Raw genomic sequence first — 16,341 nt, forward strand, 5'->3', positions numbered from 1 at the left:
ATATGCTGAGCTGGATAGGACCCACAAGGATTGTCGAGTTCAGCCCTGACCCCACACAAGACACCCTAGCAACCCCTCCCTGTGCCTGAGAGTCCTGCATGGCAGGGATAGGAGGGAATATTATGCTGCTGCTGAAGCAGGAGGTGATGGATGCTGTTAGCCTGGGTGGGACAGAGCAGCCCTGCAAATCCCACCTAGAGATGTTGGGGTTGGAGCGGATCTTGACGTGGCACAGGATGTTGGGGAGCTGCTCTGGCACCAGCACTCGGATCTGATCCACGGCACTGCACAGCTTCAAGTAGCCCAGGTAGAGGCCCGAGGAGAGGGCATGGCTGCTCCGCTGGTGATAAGCCAGCTTGTCCTGGGAACAAAGGCACTGCTGGACCAAGCGAGTCCTCACAGCAGGGCTTGTGCTGATGCTTGTAGCACAGCCAGTCCAGCTAGAGAAGGGGAGTGGCACAGGAAGACAACCCAGTGCTGGCGGGTTGAATCTGGCACCAACTTGATGCCTCCCCTTGAAACAACAGGATTTTTGGAGGTTGGCTGGGCTCTGCTCCCCCTCTGCTGTGACCTTTCCCGGCCAAGGGGGAGCAGGGAGCACTGGTGTTTCCCAGGGGAGCCCACTGCCATCCCTGCCCCAGCACACACCTGGATGGAGATGAGCAGCATGTCCAGAGCTGTGGGCTCCTCGGGGGAGGACACGGACTTGCGGCTGGTCTGCAGCTTGCAGATGGGGACCCAGCGGACGCTCTCGAAGGTCTGGTTGGTCTTCACCTCCTTCAGGGTGACGACGAGGATGTTGCCCTGTTTATCTTTGATGGGCTCAAAGAAGACCTGCCCCAGGTCCTGGATGCCTAGCAGCCCCTGTGTGACAGGGTGGGAAGGCAAGAGAAAGCAGAGGGTCAGGGGACATCCTGGAGGCACGGTGGGTCTGGGCAGCTGGGATGTGCCTGCAGCTGCCTGCTGGAAACCAGTCTGCCCAGAAAAGCACCCTGATGGTCCCCAGCCCTTCTGCAGGAGACTGCCATGACACCTGGCACTTCACTGTCCCACAGCTGGAGTCCTGCTGTGGGGACGAGGCAGGGACACACAGTCGTGGCCAGCAGATCCTGGGTTTATCCCAACTGTGGTACATCTGCATGCTGCTCCCAAGGGAGCTCAGCCTCCAGCATCCCACTTGAAGTGTTTGTTCCCCCCTAGGCTGACCCTCACCTGCATCTGCGAGATGGCCAGCAGCATCTTGAAGCGTGTCTGCAGGATGCAGGAGCAGGAGGACTGGGACACGGTGACACACTGCCGTAACCACAGGATCTCGTCCCACATACATGACACCTGCACACACCACAGAGTGTCATCCATATGTGACACCTGCACACACCACAGAGTGTCATCCATATGTGACACCTGCACACACCACAGAGTGTCACAGCTGCTGCAGCTGGGTCACACCGGGGGGTTTTGGGGAAATCGTTTGGCTCTCTGAGTTGGGTTAGGGATGTGTATGGGCATGCAGCACCTCTCAGCAGGGGTGCAAACAAATCCCTGTGCCACAGGTGCTGAGATGCCTCCAGAGCCTGCACCCGAGGGCAGCCCTGAGCCATGTCCACTCAGACATCCATCTTCATCTAGGACTGAAACCTTAAGCTTGAACACAAGGTGGCCAAGGTGGGGAGGGAGAAGAAAGCACTCTCCATCAGTAGATAAGGATCAACCAGCACATTATTTTGGTCCTGAGCTGCCCACATGCCCTTTCCCTAAGTCTGCTGACATTGGGGGAGCTGGTAACAGATCCCTGTGTATCCTACAGCAGAGGCAGAGGTGCCATAGAAGAATGCTGAGGGGAAGCAGTTCAACATCCCTGTGGAGAGGCAGTGCCCACCCATCCTGGCACATAGTCTGCCCAGTGGCTCTGATCTGTCACCCATCTTTGGGCTTCCATGGGTTGGGATGAAATGCCATTCCCTGGAAGTTTCCTGGTCCATGCTGAACCTCAGCAAGAAGCAAGTCCACGGGCTGCCTGCACTGTCAAGCCCCAGTGTCTGGGCTGGAGGGGCAGAAGTGTTGCCTGATGCCTGCCTGGGTCACCTTGGTACTCCTGGCCCTCTGCCCAAGCACAGGGTATTCCTTGTCCTCTGCCCTCAGCCACCCACCTTGGTGAGCCAGAGGAAATCTTGCATGAGCAGGCAGGAATAGGTGTCATCAATCTCCACCACAGGGATCTGATCTTCGTGGGTCACCAGGATGTTGTCGTCCTTGTAGAAGATGGCTGTCAGGTAGAGGCCCCTGCACGGGAGGGAAGACGGACTTCAGTGCCACCCCCAGCTGCCAGCTCCATCTTCCAAAGGGTCTCTTTCCTGAGAGGAGATGCCCTGCCCCAGGTCCCCCACTTCTCTCCAACAGCCCGTGGCAGAAGAGGCTTGTGGCTGGTATGGGAGCAGGAACAGGAACCCAACATGCCCCAGCAGATACCACAGCCCATGACCCTGCAGCACATGGGACAGAGATGGGCCAGACTGTGCAGGGGACACTCTGGGTCTGGACAAGGTGGAGTGCCAGGTGAGCCCCAGAGGTGATGCAGGGATCTCGGCACCAGCACAGCCTGGCCAGTGCAAATAGAAACACCAAGAGAACCTCTGATCTCTGGGCCATGGGACTCATCTCCACTGACACCATCAGCTCACTCCCAGTGCAGACCCTGCTCTGAGCACTCCCAGCCCCCAATGTGCAGGCACAGCTCTCAGGATGGCAGCTCTGTGGCCCTGCTGGGACAGGGGCTCTCACCATCCCCGTGCACCAGCCTCTCACCGCTTCAGTGTCTTGAGAAACTTGCTGCCAGGGTGGAAGAGGTGCTTGAGGCTCTTGGAGACCGAATGCTTTCTGCTCTGGGGCTGGTTCTTGCAGGGCTCTGTGGAGCAGAGAGCAGAGGATGCTGCAGCACGAGATGAAGAGCTGATACCAGCCCATTGGGAAGGCATACTGAGGTCTCCACTGCCTGAGCTGTCTCCCTGCTCTTCACATCCACGGCACAGACCTATACCTGCACCATCCCAGCTCTGCGGATCACACCACAACCCTGGGGACTCAGCTGCCCCTGCCTCAGCCTCCCTGGAGCACTGTGCTGTGGGCTCACCGTGGCAAATGCAGTGCTGGTGGACGGTCTTCACCTGGCCCAGGAGATGGTCCAGAGCTTCAGCCTGCCCCCTCCGCCGCGGCGCCCGGCCGTCGTACTCCCGCCAGTCTGTGGGGACAGACCGGCATCACCCCGGCACCCTCTGCCTGGGGCAAGAGGGGTTCCCATCCCCTCCTCCCACATCATCTGGGTGTCCCTCCCATGCCACAGCATGGCAGAAGTTGTGGGTGCTGGGCACTTTTGGGTGTGCTGGGAGATCCCCAGCTTTGTGCCACTCTTCCCAGGAACACCCAGCTCTGCACAGCACCCCGTGGCCACCGGCTTCCCCACAGCATGGCAGGGACACACCAGGGGGAACAAGGTTCCATCTGTTGCTGCTACACTTCTCTGGCCTTAAAAAATAAAATTCTTTCCAGTCTCTTCCTTCAGGTCTTCCCCAGTTACTCCAGATGAGCGCTGGAAGCCAGGCTTACCTCGACAAACACATAAATAAACTCCCACCAGCTCCACCCACTGTGGGATGGCAGCAGGGTCCTGAGCAGGGCTGGGGACCTGCCGGCTCTTCTCCCTCAGCTTTTTATTAATTGCTTTAAACACCCCATGTCCTGCCTGCTGCTGTTTTCCATGGAAAGTTCAGCTCTGTTAACTTTGGCTACAACTTGCCGCTATTTTTAGTAGCTTTAAAAACACCCAGGGAGGTGCCTGACTATATTCTGCTGGGCCAGGGAGGGATCTCTACTGAAGGGAGAAATATTACTGGCAATAAAAATAAATAAACCCCACTCCTGTCTGATTCACTTCAGCCACACCGAATTGATGCCACCTGGATCTTGGTCACAGGGAATGTAACCTGTGTGAGGTGGCAAATGGGCTTTAAAGCGGGTGCAAACACAACAGGGACAAGATAAAGCCACGGTAGTAGACTGCTGTGCCCTTGCTGTGTGCATTCCTAGACATGCGAATGGATTTTTGGTGATTTCAGTTCTTTATGGATCTGCAGCCAGAGCTGTGCATGGTGCTGCACCTCTTTGATCATTACTGTTCACCTCCACCTGTTCCCAGTGCCCTCCCTGCTCCCTGAGTCCCTGCAGCATGGTGGGACAGGATGTGCTTCCGTGGCCTGATCCTTGGGATAAGCTCAGCCTCCTATGGGGCTGCTCCTTACTCATTTACAGCACCAGTGCCATGGGACACCACACAGGCACCTGTTTTGGGACTGGTGACAAGTGGCAGACGCCATTCTGGAGCTCCCTCAGTCCTGAACTTCACCTTTGGGTTGCTCCTTCTAGCTCAGTCCTCCTGGCCCTTCTCCACCCAGCCCCCTGGGGTGCCTTGTGTGACATTGGGTGGCTGCTTCCTGACACTTTTCCTGGGGCCAGCATGGGGAGGAGAGTGCTGACAGCCCAGAGCTAGTCTCTGTTGGGGCTCGTGACTCCCATCCCAGCTCCATGCCAGGGAAACCCAGGTCCTTGGGTCTGGGCTGGATGGCAGAAACCATGTGGTGGCACAAAGTGGGAAGCCACTGCCACCCAGGACCTGTCTGAGTCCTGGCTCTTTGCCACCTCCTAGCTTCCTCCACGGGATGAGCTCATCCAGGTGGCCTGAAAAGGCTCAGCCTTTCCCAGATGGCAAAGGTAATTCAAGGCTGAAAACTCACTGCTTGGCAAGGCACCTGTTGGCTACAGGCAGCATCCCAGACTCCCAGGCACAGCCTCCCTGCCTGGCCTGAGATTCCAAACTCTGCCTCTGCCCCTGGGTCCACTCGCTCCCATCCCAGCAGTGAGAGGGACCCCTGGATGGCACGGGGAGCTGTCCTGTCCCCCCCGCCATGTGCTGGCTGCCATGGGAGTGTTCCCAGGGGTACTCACTGGAAGGGATGGCGAAGGGGGGCACAGAGACTTGCGGGGGACCCCAACCCTTCATGTTGTAGGCAGACACGCGGACGTGGTACGCCGTGCCCTGCAAGGAGAGCAGCACACTCAGCACACCCCCACCTCTCCCGGCTTGGCAGCTGAGGCAGGGAGGATTTCCCCAGCCCACTGCTCCAGTACACCACGAGGAGGACTCAGCTAAGAGCCCACAGCCCAGGTCACCTCCCCTCCTGTACAAAGTCCTTGTTATGAAGCACTAGAGACTCCCTGTGGCCCTGCTGGGTGGGTTTGGGGCCACAGAGGAAGGACCGGACATTGCAAATGTCCCTTGCCAGAGATGGTCCAGCCTGAAAGACTCAGTGCTTCTGTGGATAGGGGTGTTGGTGATTCCCTGGGACATGTAAGGATCCAGCCCCTGGAGACAGGGAGATGGCCCAGTACTGTCAAGAGCTTGTAGCACAGTGACAGTGATTAAAGCCTCTGATTAAAGCCCAGCCAAGCTGCCAGATGTTGCCAGGCTTCCAGGCACTCATGAAGGCAACAGGAGCCTGTGAAGCAGCTCTGAGAGTGTGACTGATGGGCTTGGAGCAGTTTCTTGCAGTGATGCTGCTCCAGACTCCGCTCGAGCCCCTCCTGCCACACTGTGGGCCGCTCCCGCCCTGACAGTGCTCCTGGCCTAAGCCCCTCTCACCTCACCAAGGGGGTTCTCTGCTCCTTAAATCAGTGCTCCCTGCCTGCCTATCCCTGCTAAAGGTGACCACATGTATCCCAGCATCTGCCCGTGTTCCCATCCTGAGCTCCATCCCACCGCAGTCCCCGCATCCCCGGTGCCAGCCCAGGCATGGCTCTTGTGGGTCTCAGGGAGATAAAACAGCAGAGAGCCACAGTACCACCAGCCATGACCTTGCTGAGCTCCCAAAGCTGAAGATGGGGCTGGTCCCCCTTCTTGGTGACATCGGGGCTGGGGCGAGGGGTTGGACTGTGAAGGTGGCAGAGGACTGAGCCACTGATTTACTGCCCAGGAAGAGCCTGGGTGGAGACAGGAATGGGAGGGGGATGGAGAACAAATCAGTGTTGGGTGAATAGGCCCATTCTACCTGTCACTGCAGAGTCCCCAGGCACCCTCTCAGGGAGATTCCCCCCTGTCAGGGGCTGCAGCCATGCAGGGACAGACAGATGCTTCTCCCAGCCCCACACTCTTGGCTCTGCCCAGGCTGTGCCCATGGCATGCAGCATGGCACAATCCTATTGTTCCTGCTCAGAACGATCACAGAAACAAAGAACCATTAAGGTTGGAAAAGGCATCTAAGGTCACTGAGTCCAACCACTGCCAAGGTCATCACTAAACCATGTCCCCAGGTAGCAAATACATGTCTTTTGAACATTTCCAGGGAGGACTCCACCACTGCCCTGGGCAGCCTGTGGCAGGGCCTGATCCCCTCCTCATTGGCTGCACTATGGCCTGTGGCTTTTCCCAGCTGTGGGCTCTCCCTACCGTGTCCTGCCTGCTGTGGGCACCCCTGGCACTCACCGACACCAGCCCCTGGATGGTGAAGTGCAGGTCCTTCAGCTTGTCGATCATGGCTTCTCCCAGCAGTGGTGAGAAGGTGGGGGAGCAGCTCCACTCCACTGCAAGGAGAGAGACCCCAAGGTGTCATGAAGCCCTGGAGTGGGGACAGGCCACCAGAGCTGGGGCAGCATGTCACAGACAGCAGCTGCAAGGGGACTGCAGACAGCACAGGAGATGGAGGCAGCACAGTGCAGGCATGGAAAAAAGGTGACTCATAGTGGGGGGAAGGTCATGGGGAGCTGCTGTCCTCACCAAGCCACATAAGATGGGGTCAGCACATTTAATTGGTGGCTCAGAAGTGGGAGATGGAAGAAATTCTTCCAGAAGCCAAAAATATCTGCTTTAAGTGGGTGAGGGGTGCATGACAACAAAGTCTTCCCAGTGTGCAGGACGAGGAGGCAGCCAACAAGTGACGCGCCAAGTTTTGCCTTGGTGCAGGATGTCTCGTCCAGTTCAGAGCATTTGGGTGGTGTCCAGGCTGTCCAGCAGCTGTGGCTTCCTCTGTCCTCCAGCACAAAAGTGGCCTGTCTGGGGCTTGGCGGCACTGCCCATGGCTCTGCTGTGCTGACATGGGGTGCAAGGCACCTGCTGTGGCTGTGTGACCCTGCCCTGCTGCAGGGATCCCAGTCCTTACCTTTGTACTTGGTGACAACGGCTGAGTTGACGCTCAGGGGCTCCCAGAAGGTCACCTGCAATGAGGAGCTGCTGGCCACAGAGAGGTGGACGCTGCTGGGGGCATCTGGCACTCCTGGGGACAGAGAGTGCAGGGACTGCTACAGCAATGACAGTCACTCTGAACCTCCCCGTGTCCCTCTTGGGCCTCTCCCCGGTCCCAGGGACATATTCCCTGATGGAACGCATTCTCCCCTCCACACACCCACACTGCAAGTCCTGCCCACAGGGTGCAGGTGATGGGTGCTTGTGCCATGCACAGCCCCACTCCTTCCCCCCAGCCCTCCTGCGGTCACTCACGGGCATGCTCAAACCCTGCCTTCATGCGCTTGTAAAGCCGGAATCGCCACTCCCAGGCCTTAAGCTGCTTCTCCTTCTCGGAGCAGTCAGTGTTGGGCGCCTCGTTCACCACCTGTGCCATCAGCTCGTTGACGCGCTGCTCCGCTTCCCGCACCAGCGTGGAGAGGTGCAGCGAGCGGCTTTCCAGGCTCACAACTGTGGGAGGGTGCACACGGCCACAGGCCCAGGAGGAAAGGGAGGAGAAGGTGGTTAGGGCAAGCTCTGCCTCTGCTGGCAATGAATTCCCACCCTGAGACCCCATCCTCCTCTCCGTGTCCTAGTCCTGGGGTCCGCTCGAGTGCGCAGTTCCCCTCGAGCCCGGCTGCAGCCTGCACCAGTCCCCCAGAGCCCAGTGATCACCTCCCCTCTGCATCCAATGCCTTTGATGCTCCACTGCACTACGCTGGAGACCCAGGTGATGGGCACAGCACGACTCCCTGTCCCAACTCACAGTGTGGGCTCTCCTTCGCTCCCGCCTGCAGCAGGGCCCTGGCAATGGGAGCATTGTTGGTCATGATGGCGATGTCCAGAGGCAGGAGCCCCTCGCTGTTGGGAGTGTTGAGGTCCAGCTCCTCAGGGCTGTAGTGCTTCAGCATCTCCTGCACCCTGTCAAGATCCTGCAGTTCCACAGCCTCAAAGAGTGCAGCATTGCTCTGGAACTGGGTGAAAGGAGAAATGCAGCTGGGCTGAGCACGGGGCACCCTCCTCCATCCCACCACATACCCTGGGCCCTCACTAGCACCCCATTAACCGAATCAGGGAGAGGGTGCCCTCACCCCAAGGCCTTGGCAGCATCAGCTCTTTGCAGACACACCTGGATGATGCCAAGCAAACACCTGGACCAGCTCCAACTGAACTTGCTACAGCTTCACTTAACACAGTCTTGTGCTCCCACCCAAGTTCCAGCACCATCCACACAGGGACCCTCTGTCCCCATCTGGATGGAACCAGCAGGCACTGACCAGGTAGGACTTGCGGAGCTTCTCCTTCTCGCCCCGTCCCACCAGGCTGCCCTCGTCGAAGGAGGTGTAGTTGACGCGGAATTTCCCGGACAGGTTTCGGTAGAGCCTCTTGGCCGCGTTTGGTGAGGAAGGGCCCGGTGGCTTCCTGGCCTGTGCCAGCTGCAGGTCCCGCATCTGCTGCGTCATTTTAGGGGAGGATGACCTGGGAAAAAGCCAGGAGGGAAATGAGGCATGGAGGATGTGCCAGAAAAGCAGAGGCACATCTGTATTGTCAGGACCAAGACAGGAATCGGAGAACCAGAGCACTCCCAGGCAGCACCAATATGAGCGGCTGCAAGGTGAATGCCAGTGCCAGCAATGCCCTCACCCATCTGTTTTCAGCTGTGGCAGATCTGTTCCTCTTCCTCACCACTGCTGCTGGCCCTGCAGGGGTGCCAAGGGGTTCACATGATCCCTGCAGGTAAGGCATTTCCTTCCATACAGAAGCTGGGATGCCCAAAGCAAACTCAGGCTGTTCAGCTCTACAGCTGGTCTGGATCCATCCCACTAGGTCAATCTGTCCACACACCCAGTCTCCACCATCCAGCTCCTACAGAGATGGGCTGACCCATCCAGGGATGCCCAGCCCCCTGCAGCGAAGGCTGCAGAGCCTGGCAGCCTCCAGACCCGTGCTGGGTGATCGCTGTCCATCACCACTGGCCTGGGATAGCCTTGTGTACCCTCTCCACACCCACCCTTCAGCAGGAACTGGTATCCTGCACTTAACACCATCCCTCAGCCCTTTTTGGTACATGACTTTTCTTGGAGTTGCTATTCCAGCAAAGGGCACTCTCTGGAAGTGAAGTGGGAGCAGGGAACATTAAGGGCCATTTCTAAGGGCATCCAGACAATGCCAGGTCCTGATGGGGACCAGTGACCCCAGTCTTCTGCTCACCAACAGATCCAAGCTTCACAGCTGCTCCTTACCTTTTCCATCCATTAACCTACCAAATCTTTTCTCCTCTCTGATTACAGAATCACAGACTGGTTTGGGTTGGAAGGGACCTTGAAGACCATCTAGTTCCAATGCCCTGCCATTGGGACATGATTTTGATTCTTATTTTCAAGATCTACCAGTTACAAGGAAAGCTAGTGTCTTTTCTGGGGCTCTCCAGAGTGGGAGCTGTTCCTTTCCCTGCAGCCAGGACCCTCCTGTCTCCATCATGACCTCATGCCACCAGTCAAAATCCCCTGCTTTGTGTGAGTGTGGCCTTCTTGCCGTATGAGGCTTTTGCCCATGAATCATCCCCTGTGGCACGGAGGGTTTCCACTGTGTCAAACATCTGATCCCCTTCTTGCTGGAGCTCTGGCACAGCTCCCAGAGAGGAGCATCAAGTCTAAGGAGCATTTAGCATGGCTACACTTAACGCAGTTTCTCTCAGTTTTGGCCCCATCCCCCTGTGTATAAGGTCAGACATTTAGGGGCAAAGTCTTCCTCCCCTTGCTTTATTGGTTAAATGTCAAGTGTGATAAAAGCATGGCATTTGGCTGATGGTCATGCCAGAACACCCCAGCGAGGCTGTGCCTGTGGTGAGGATGTTTATAAAGCCATCATCGTGAGACAGGATATTAATAACCCCTCGCTCTGCGCCCTTTGTCGTCCTCATTTCAGATGAGGCACAGGGGGCTGCAGAAGGACTTTAATGATTTTACCTTTTATTACTGTGATATTTAAGAGTGGAAAGCGCTGCGAAGGTTGGCTCCTGGCAATCATTCATCTCATCAGCTTCAGCCTGTGGATTTAGAGGGCTCCAGTGTGGCCCAAGCCACAGTGTCAAGTTGCTGCCCTGGGTTGCTCCAGAAATGGACGTTATCTGAACACAGGGCTTCATGGATCAGACACTGAGCACCAGCCACACCAACCAAAGGCCCATTTGCAAAAGCAGACAGGTGTTTTGTCACTTCAGGTGGCAAAATATCCCTGAGCAACCACACGGGAGTGGGTGAGTTTTGAGCAGCAGAGTCCTACTGGTTCTGGTGGGGAGGAAGGGATCAGCACCCAGGAGTGTGTCACCACGGTGGGAGAGACCTGCACAATGCAAGGAAGGGCAGAAAACAAGTCCTAGGGTCTCCGGGACCTGCCTGGCTCTGGACACGTTGTCCTCAGCCTCTGCACACCACATGTCATCATGGACAGGGAGCAGCTCCTGGCACGACCTCTCCTGAGGGCTCCTCATGCCAAGGGCTCGCACACAGCACACACAGCCTTCTGCAGAGGGCAGGGAACAGGGACGGAATGGCAGCACAGCTCTGCTGTCACTGCTGCGCAGAGACCAGAGAAAAGCCACCTGTACCCGAGCAGGCAGAGCTGTTCTGACAGGAAGAGACAGGAAGGCAGGTCCTGACCCTCAGGAGAAGCCTGAGATGCAAAGCACTGCCTGGTGTATTTAGGAAAGAGAACTGACTTGAGAGGTTCTCCAGCAAAACCTTGCCCTTTCTCTTGTGTTTAAGAGTTCCCTGCTGCCCAAGTTCTTCTCCCTCCTCTCCACCTCTAGCTGCTGCTCAGAGGCGAAGGTGGCTCTTTCAGCAGGCTCATCAACACATAAGTGTGAATTCCACTGCAGCTCCCCTTCTTCAAAGGAGGCAACAATGCTCTCCCACATGGAATGCTCTTCCCTCCACGGAAGCTGGAGCAGACCCCGTTGTAACAGATCCCTGCTCCATTCATGCCTGCAGAATCAGGGTTTAAAATGGAGAGGTGCTTTGGAGAGAAAGTCATTTGTTCTGCCAATTAAAATACACAGCAAATGACCCAGTGTAGGCAGACTGCACAGCTAGGAGGAAGCTCTCTCAGAGATGGCAGAAACAGGAACAGAGAGAAATTTCTCACTGTTTTCCCTCCTCTGATTTGCTTTTAATGAGAAGTAAAGAGATGGAAATTATTCAGTGTTCAGGAGTGAACATCTATGTATATTAAACCAGCTGCCCCCAAGATAAAAGAGTTTCCTGCCCTGTGGGTATGAGTCATCTGGACTCAGTGAAATGGTCTTGATTTATCTACAGCTAAACTTTGCCCTGGAGCAACTGATAGCTGAAAACAACACCTGCAGATGTCCTGCCTTCAGGGGCCAACCAGCCAACACCAGCTCACCCATGGCAAAGCCCCATCCTGCAGGGAGGTGTGGGAGGAGATCCCACCTCCCCTGCCTGAAGAGTCTCAGTGCAGCCAAACTAAATTTATCTCAGCCACAATTGGTTCTTGTTACTAATTATTGTCCAGCAGTCTGCAAGCAGAGGACAGGTGCTTTGCCTGCCCCAGCAGTTCAGCTCTCTGGCCATAGGGGATGTGTTTGTGACCATCAGGGAGGTGATGTGGACATCAGGTTTGCAGTGCCATAAACCCACACACCAGCAAACTCCTTCTAGGTGTGAAGGGCAAACTCTTCACACCACCAAAACTCTTCTGTGGAGTAGAAGTCTTCTCCATAGAAGAAGCTGAGGTTCTCTGGAAGGATCAGCTGGGGCTGCTCAGATCTGTCTGGGGTCAGTTCTGGGCCTCTCATGGCTGGAGAGTGTCCAGAGGAGGAAATGGAGCTGGAGAAGGATCTGAAGCCCCAGGAGGGGCTGAGGGAGCTGGGAAAGGGGCTCAGCCTGGAGAAAAGGAGGCTCAGGGGTGATCTTCTGACTCTGCACAACTGACAGGAGGGGACACCTGGGGGGTTGGGCTGTGCTCCCAGGGAACAGGGACAGGACAAGGGAAATGGCCTGAAGCTGTGCCAGGGGAGGTTTAGATTGAATATCAAGAAAACTTCTTCCCTGAAAGGGTGGTCAGGCACTGGCACAGCTGTGCTGGGCAGTGGTGGAGCCACCATCCCTTGAGGGATTTAAAAGCCGTGTGGATGTGGCACCTGGGGACATTGTTTCGTGGTGGCCTTGGCAGTGCTGAGTTAATTGTTGGATTTGATGATCTTAAATGTTTTTTCCAACCTTAGTGATTCTAACTATGATTCTATCTCAGGAAACCAATGCAACAGAGGTGGTTTTCTTTTCTTTTAAAAGTACATGAGAATGGATGAGCATAAGGCATCTTCATTTTTTTTCCTTCCTCCAGCATCAAACACAAGCAATTCCACTGGGTAGCTTACAGTGTGGTTTATGGTATTCTGAACATGAATGTTTGCAACACTGCAGATCGTGGCCTAGTAAAAAGTGTTAATAGTCATTGCAATTCCTTGATTTTAAGTGCATTTTGTGGAAGGGTGTAGCCCCTCTGAGTGTCCAGCTGAGAACCAGTCCCTGACAAACACGGCTGCTGTGCCCCACGACAGAGCCCAGAGCCCGGGGGGGCTGGGACAGCCCTGCCCACCCCGAGCCCAGCGGGTACCTGGGCAGGCAGGGAATGCCCACCCTTCCCTCAGGTCACCAGGCCACACATAAAGAGGAAAATTTTTACCATAAGGGTGGGCAGGCCCTGGCACAGGGTGCCCAGAGAGGCTGTGGCTGCCCCTGGATCCTTGGCAGTGCCCAAGGCCAGGCTGGACAGGGCTTGGAGCAACCCGGGATGGTGGAAGGTGTCCTTGCCCATGGCAGGGGTGGGATGGGATAAGCAATCTTTAAGATCCCTTCCAACCCAGAGGAGTCCATGACTCAGTTATGTGGCTGGTGGGGGCCATGGTGGCCATCCCACAGCACCAGGAGCCTGGCTGGGAACAGCTTGTGTGCCAGCCATGCTGCTGCTGGGGCAGTGACCTCCCTGCCACACCCCGAGGCTCCGGGTCCCCCCAAGCTGCCCCCAGGCTGGCTGTGGGAAGGAAAAGCTCCCGGGTGCCTGCCCAAGGGGGCAGTGAGAGGGCAGGCTCCAGGCACAGCAGCTGACAGGAGCTCAGCTCTGCACTCAGTCCCTGGGGTCAGTGTGGGTGGCTGGCACTCCTGGGAGCTCTCCCATCATTCCCAGCCTGATGCAGCAAACAAGGAAGCAGCAGGGTTCCGTGCACAAGAAAAAAGGAGCCTGAAAGATGGGGGATGAAAGGTGCTGATGGCTTTCAAAGGACAAGGGTTGGTATTGGGAGCAGAAGAGGGACTGGGCCCTTGCAGAGTTTGCTGAAGCCCCACAGCCACGTGGACGTCAGTGGTGTGTTAGCAAAAGATGCCAGGGATACTCTCCTGAACCATGCTCCAATTCAGTCGAGAGGGGTATCCAAGGATGAACAGGCAAAGGACAGAAGTAGCCTAAAAACCAGTTATCAGGGGGACACAACCCAATGCAGCCAAGCTCAGCCCAACAGGGAGCTCACAGCAAGAGGTGACCAGCACCAAGCGTGGGCAGCAGGGCAAGGGGGCAAATCTGCCCCTCTGCCCTGCTCAGGTGAGACCCCACCTGCAGAGCCACCTCCAGATCTGGGCCCCCAGCATAGAAAAGTGAGTCCACAGGAGGTCACAGAGATTCATCAAAGACTGAAGCCTCTCTGCTCTGGAGCCAGGCTGGCAGAGCTGGGGGTGCTCACCTGGAGAGGAGAAGGCTCCAGGGACACCTCAGAGCCCCTTGCAGGGCCTAAAGGGGCTCTAGGAGAGCTGGAGAGGGACTGGGGACAAGGCATGGAGGGACAGGACACAGGGAATGGCTTCCCACTGCCAGAGGGCAGGGCTGGATGGGATATTGGGAAGGAATTGTTCCCTGGCAGGGTGGGCAGGCCCCGGCACAGGGTGCCCAGAGCAGCTGTGGCTGCCCCTGGATCCCTGGCAGTGTCCAAGGCCAGGCTGGATGGGGCTTGGAGCAGCCTGGGACAGTGGAAGGTGTCCCTGCCATGGCAGGGGGTGGAACTGTATGGTTTTTAAGGTCCCTTCCAACCTGAGCTGTTCCATAGCTGTATGATCCTATGAGATCAAGTGGAAAGAGCAGCATACAGGTGTTTCCTGAGAGAAAAATCTGAGTGTGAGAGGTCTCTCCACACCTGAGCACACTTGGTCTGACCCACGTCCAGGGTCACCCCTGTGCTCACCCCTGTGCAGCAGGAATTTACAACTATGGCCATGGACACTTGGACACCAACACTCTACAGCAGAGACCAACACTCAGAGCAGCTCCCCACAGCCATGGGGACAGGAACAAGAGGTGCTGTGTCTGGCATGAAGAGGAGCTGCTGATGTGTTTGCATTTTCCACTCTTTTTGCTCAAGCATAAGCAATTTTTCATGACTGGCAAAATAGAAGCTGGATTAAAAACGGAACATGAGTAGGGGAGCCCTTCCAAAGAGTGGGATTTCACAACCCACCAAAAAGCACGATCAGAACTAGGACCAAATGCCATGATCAGCATCCCTGCAAGGCAGCAGGGCTCATGGAGCAGCAGGCACAGCAGCTACCAACCCTGGGCTGTGCAGACCACCAAGGCATTTCAGTGCTGTCCAGTGACCTGGACATGTAGACACGGAGCAAAACACTCCTGCTCCATGGAAACATCTGTGTGCCTAGAAAATGCACTTGCCTATTGAAACCTGGGTCCAGGGAAAGGCACCAAAGCAGACTTTGTTTCTCTGTTTGTTTGTGTTTCCTCCAGCTTTTCTCTCTTCTCCCCACTTGGCAAACCTGCTGGGTTTTGTTTTGAGTGGAGCTGAAGCAAGCATGCCTCTTTTGTTTAGCAATAACAACTAACTTATATAGACGCTCTCCTGCCAGGACATTTTTGTTGGAGCTCCAGAAGCCCAGTGCTGTTAGACCCCAATGCTTGGAGGAGCTCAGTGTGGTGTCAGGCCCCTGGGTCAGTGCAGAACTTGCTGAGCACCAATGGCAGCACATTGTCCCTGCTGTCCCCATGCAGGGCACCCGTGGTGTGTCTGTGCTGCCCAAGGAGCTCATGGCCCATGGCAGCAGAGAACACCACCGGGGACACACAGCCCACCCTAGCGCAGCTTGTCCTGCTCTGTCCTGTCTCCTGTCCTCCTGTTGGGAGGACAGCTTTCCTCTGGAGGGGAAAATTGACTCCCAGCAGCACGGTACCCAAATGAAAAGCACATCCTGGGTGATATCTGCAATATCCAGCAGTGCCCAGTGCCCTGCACCTCTCCAGGAGATGAAGAGCAGCATTCCCCCTTGGAGCACTCCCCCTCCGAGCATTCCCCCTGTGCCATCCAGGCTACTCCCCAAAACAGAAGGTTTTTTGCATCCTTTGGGGAACACTTGCACTGGGAACACATGGCAAGGACCCCTCCTCACTCCCCGGGTCCAGTTCTCACTCAGCTGTGGCAGAAGGGACTCACACAGGCTGGACACACGAGATCCCACACCACAGGGCTGGCTGGGGGTCAGCAGTGTCCTCCTGAGGCACAGCCATGCTCCCTGGCACAGCACAAAAGAGCCTGGCCAAATGTCTCACCCCCACTTAAATCACAGGCTGAATTTGGGAACGATGGAGACTTCAGGACTCCGAGAGAGGTCTGGAGCCAACCAAGTAGATCACTTGCTGACAGTGTCCCATAAAACACCCCACTGCTGCAGGCCCAGCAGTGCCTTTGGGGAGGAAGGGAGTGGAGATGCTTGAGCAAACTCTGCTGCAACACAATAATGCTGCCGCTTCTTGCTCTTCTTTATTTTTTTCATTAGATCTCCTGATCACTGCTTAAAAGTGAGACCAGAAGGATCTTGAGGTTCAGTGGCCGCTAAAATGTAGCCCAAATCAGACTTTCATTTGCAGTGTCCCTGTGACATGTGCCATCAGGGTCAGGACTGCTGTCAGGCAGGGCTGCCACCACAAAGTGCCACTGTCCTGGCCGTGCCATGCAGGGCACCCTCCTGCACACACTCCTCATGCAGCACCTCAAG

The 16,341-nt window shown here is 56.2% G+C and overlaps 1 protein-coding gene across 6 annotated transcripts in view; it reads right to left on the reverse strand.

The window, feature by feature from the left end:
- Positions 1-16,341, reverse strand: part of LOC121338186 (ankyrin repeat and fibronectin type-III domain-containing protein 1-like) — a 252,262-nt gene that overhangs the window by 7,215 nt on the left and 228,706 nt on the right. For all 6 annotated transcript variants that reach the window (XM_041408916.1, XM_041408908.1, XM_041408935.1 and 3 more), the window contains 12 exons: positions 8,545-8,746; positions 8,034-8,241; positions 7,544-7,738; positions 7,206-7,319; positions 6,533-6,630; positions 4,999-5,089; positions 3,131-3,238; positions 2,806-2,905; positions 2,151-2,283; positions 1,213-1,332; positions 649-864; positions 195-361 (listed from right to left, as the gene is read on the reverse strand). In XM_041408916.1, the coding sequence (XP_041264850.1) occupies positions 195-361; positions 649-864; positions 1,213-1,332; positions 2,151-2,283; positions 2,806-2,905; positions 3,131-3,238; positions 4,999-5,089; positions 6,533-6,630; positions 7,206-7,319; positions 7,544-7,738; positions 8,034-8,241; positions 8,545-8,746 (1,752 nt within the window). The remainder of the gene's footprint in view (positions 1-194; positions 362-648; positions 865-1,212; positions 1,333-2,150; positions 2,284-2,805; positions 2,906-3,130; positions 3,239-4,998; positions 5,090-6,532; positions 6,631-7,205; positions 7,320-7,543; positions 7,739-8,033; positions 8,242-8,544; positions 8,747-16,341) is intronic.

Source organism: Onychostruthus taczanowskii, unplaced genomic scaffold, assembly GCF_017590055.1.
Source record: "Onychostruthus taczanowskii isolate IOZ18803 unplaced genomic scaffold, ASM1759005v1 scaffold10, whole genome shotgun sequence".
Classification (NCBI taxonomy): domain Eukaryota; kingdom Metazoa; phylum Chordata; class Aves; order Passeriformes; family Passeridae; genus Onychostruthus; species Onychostruthus taczanowskii.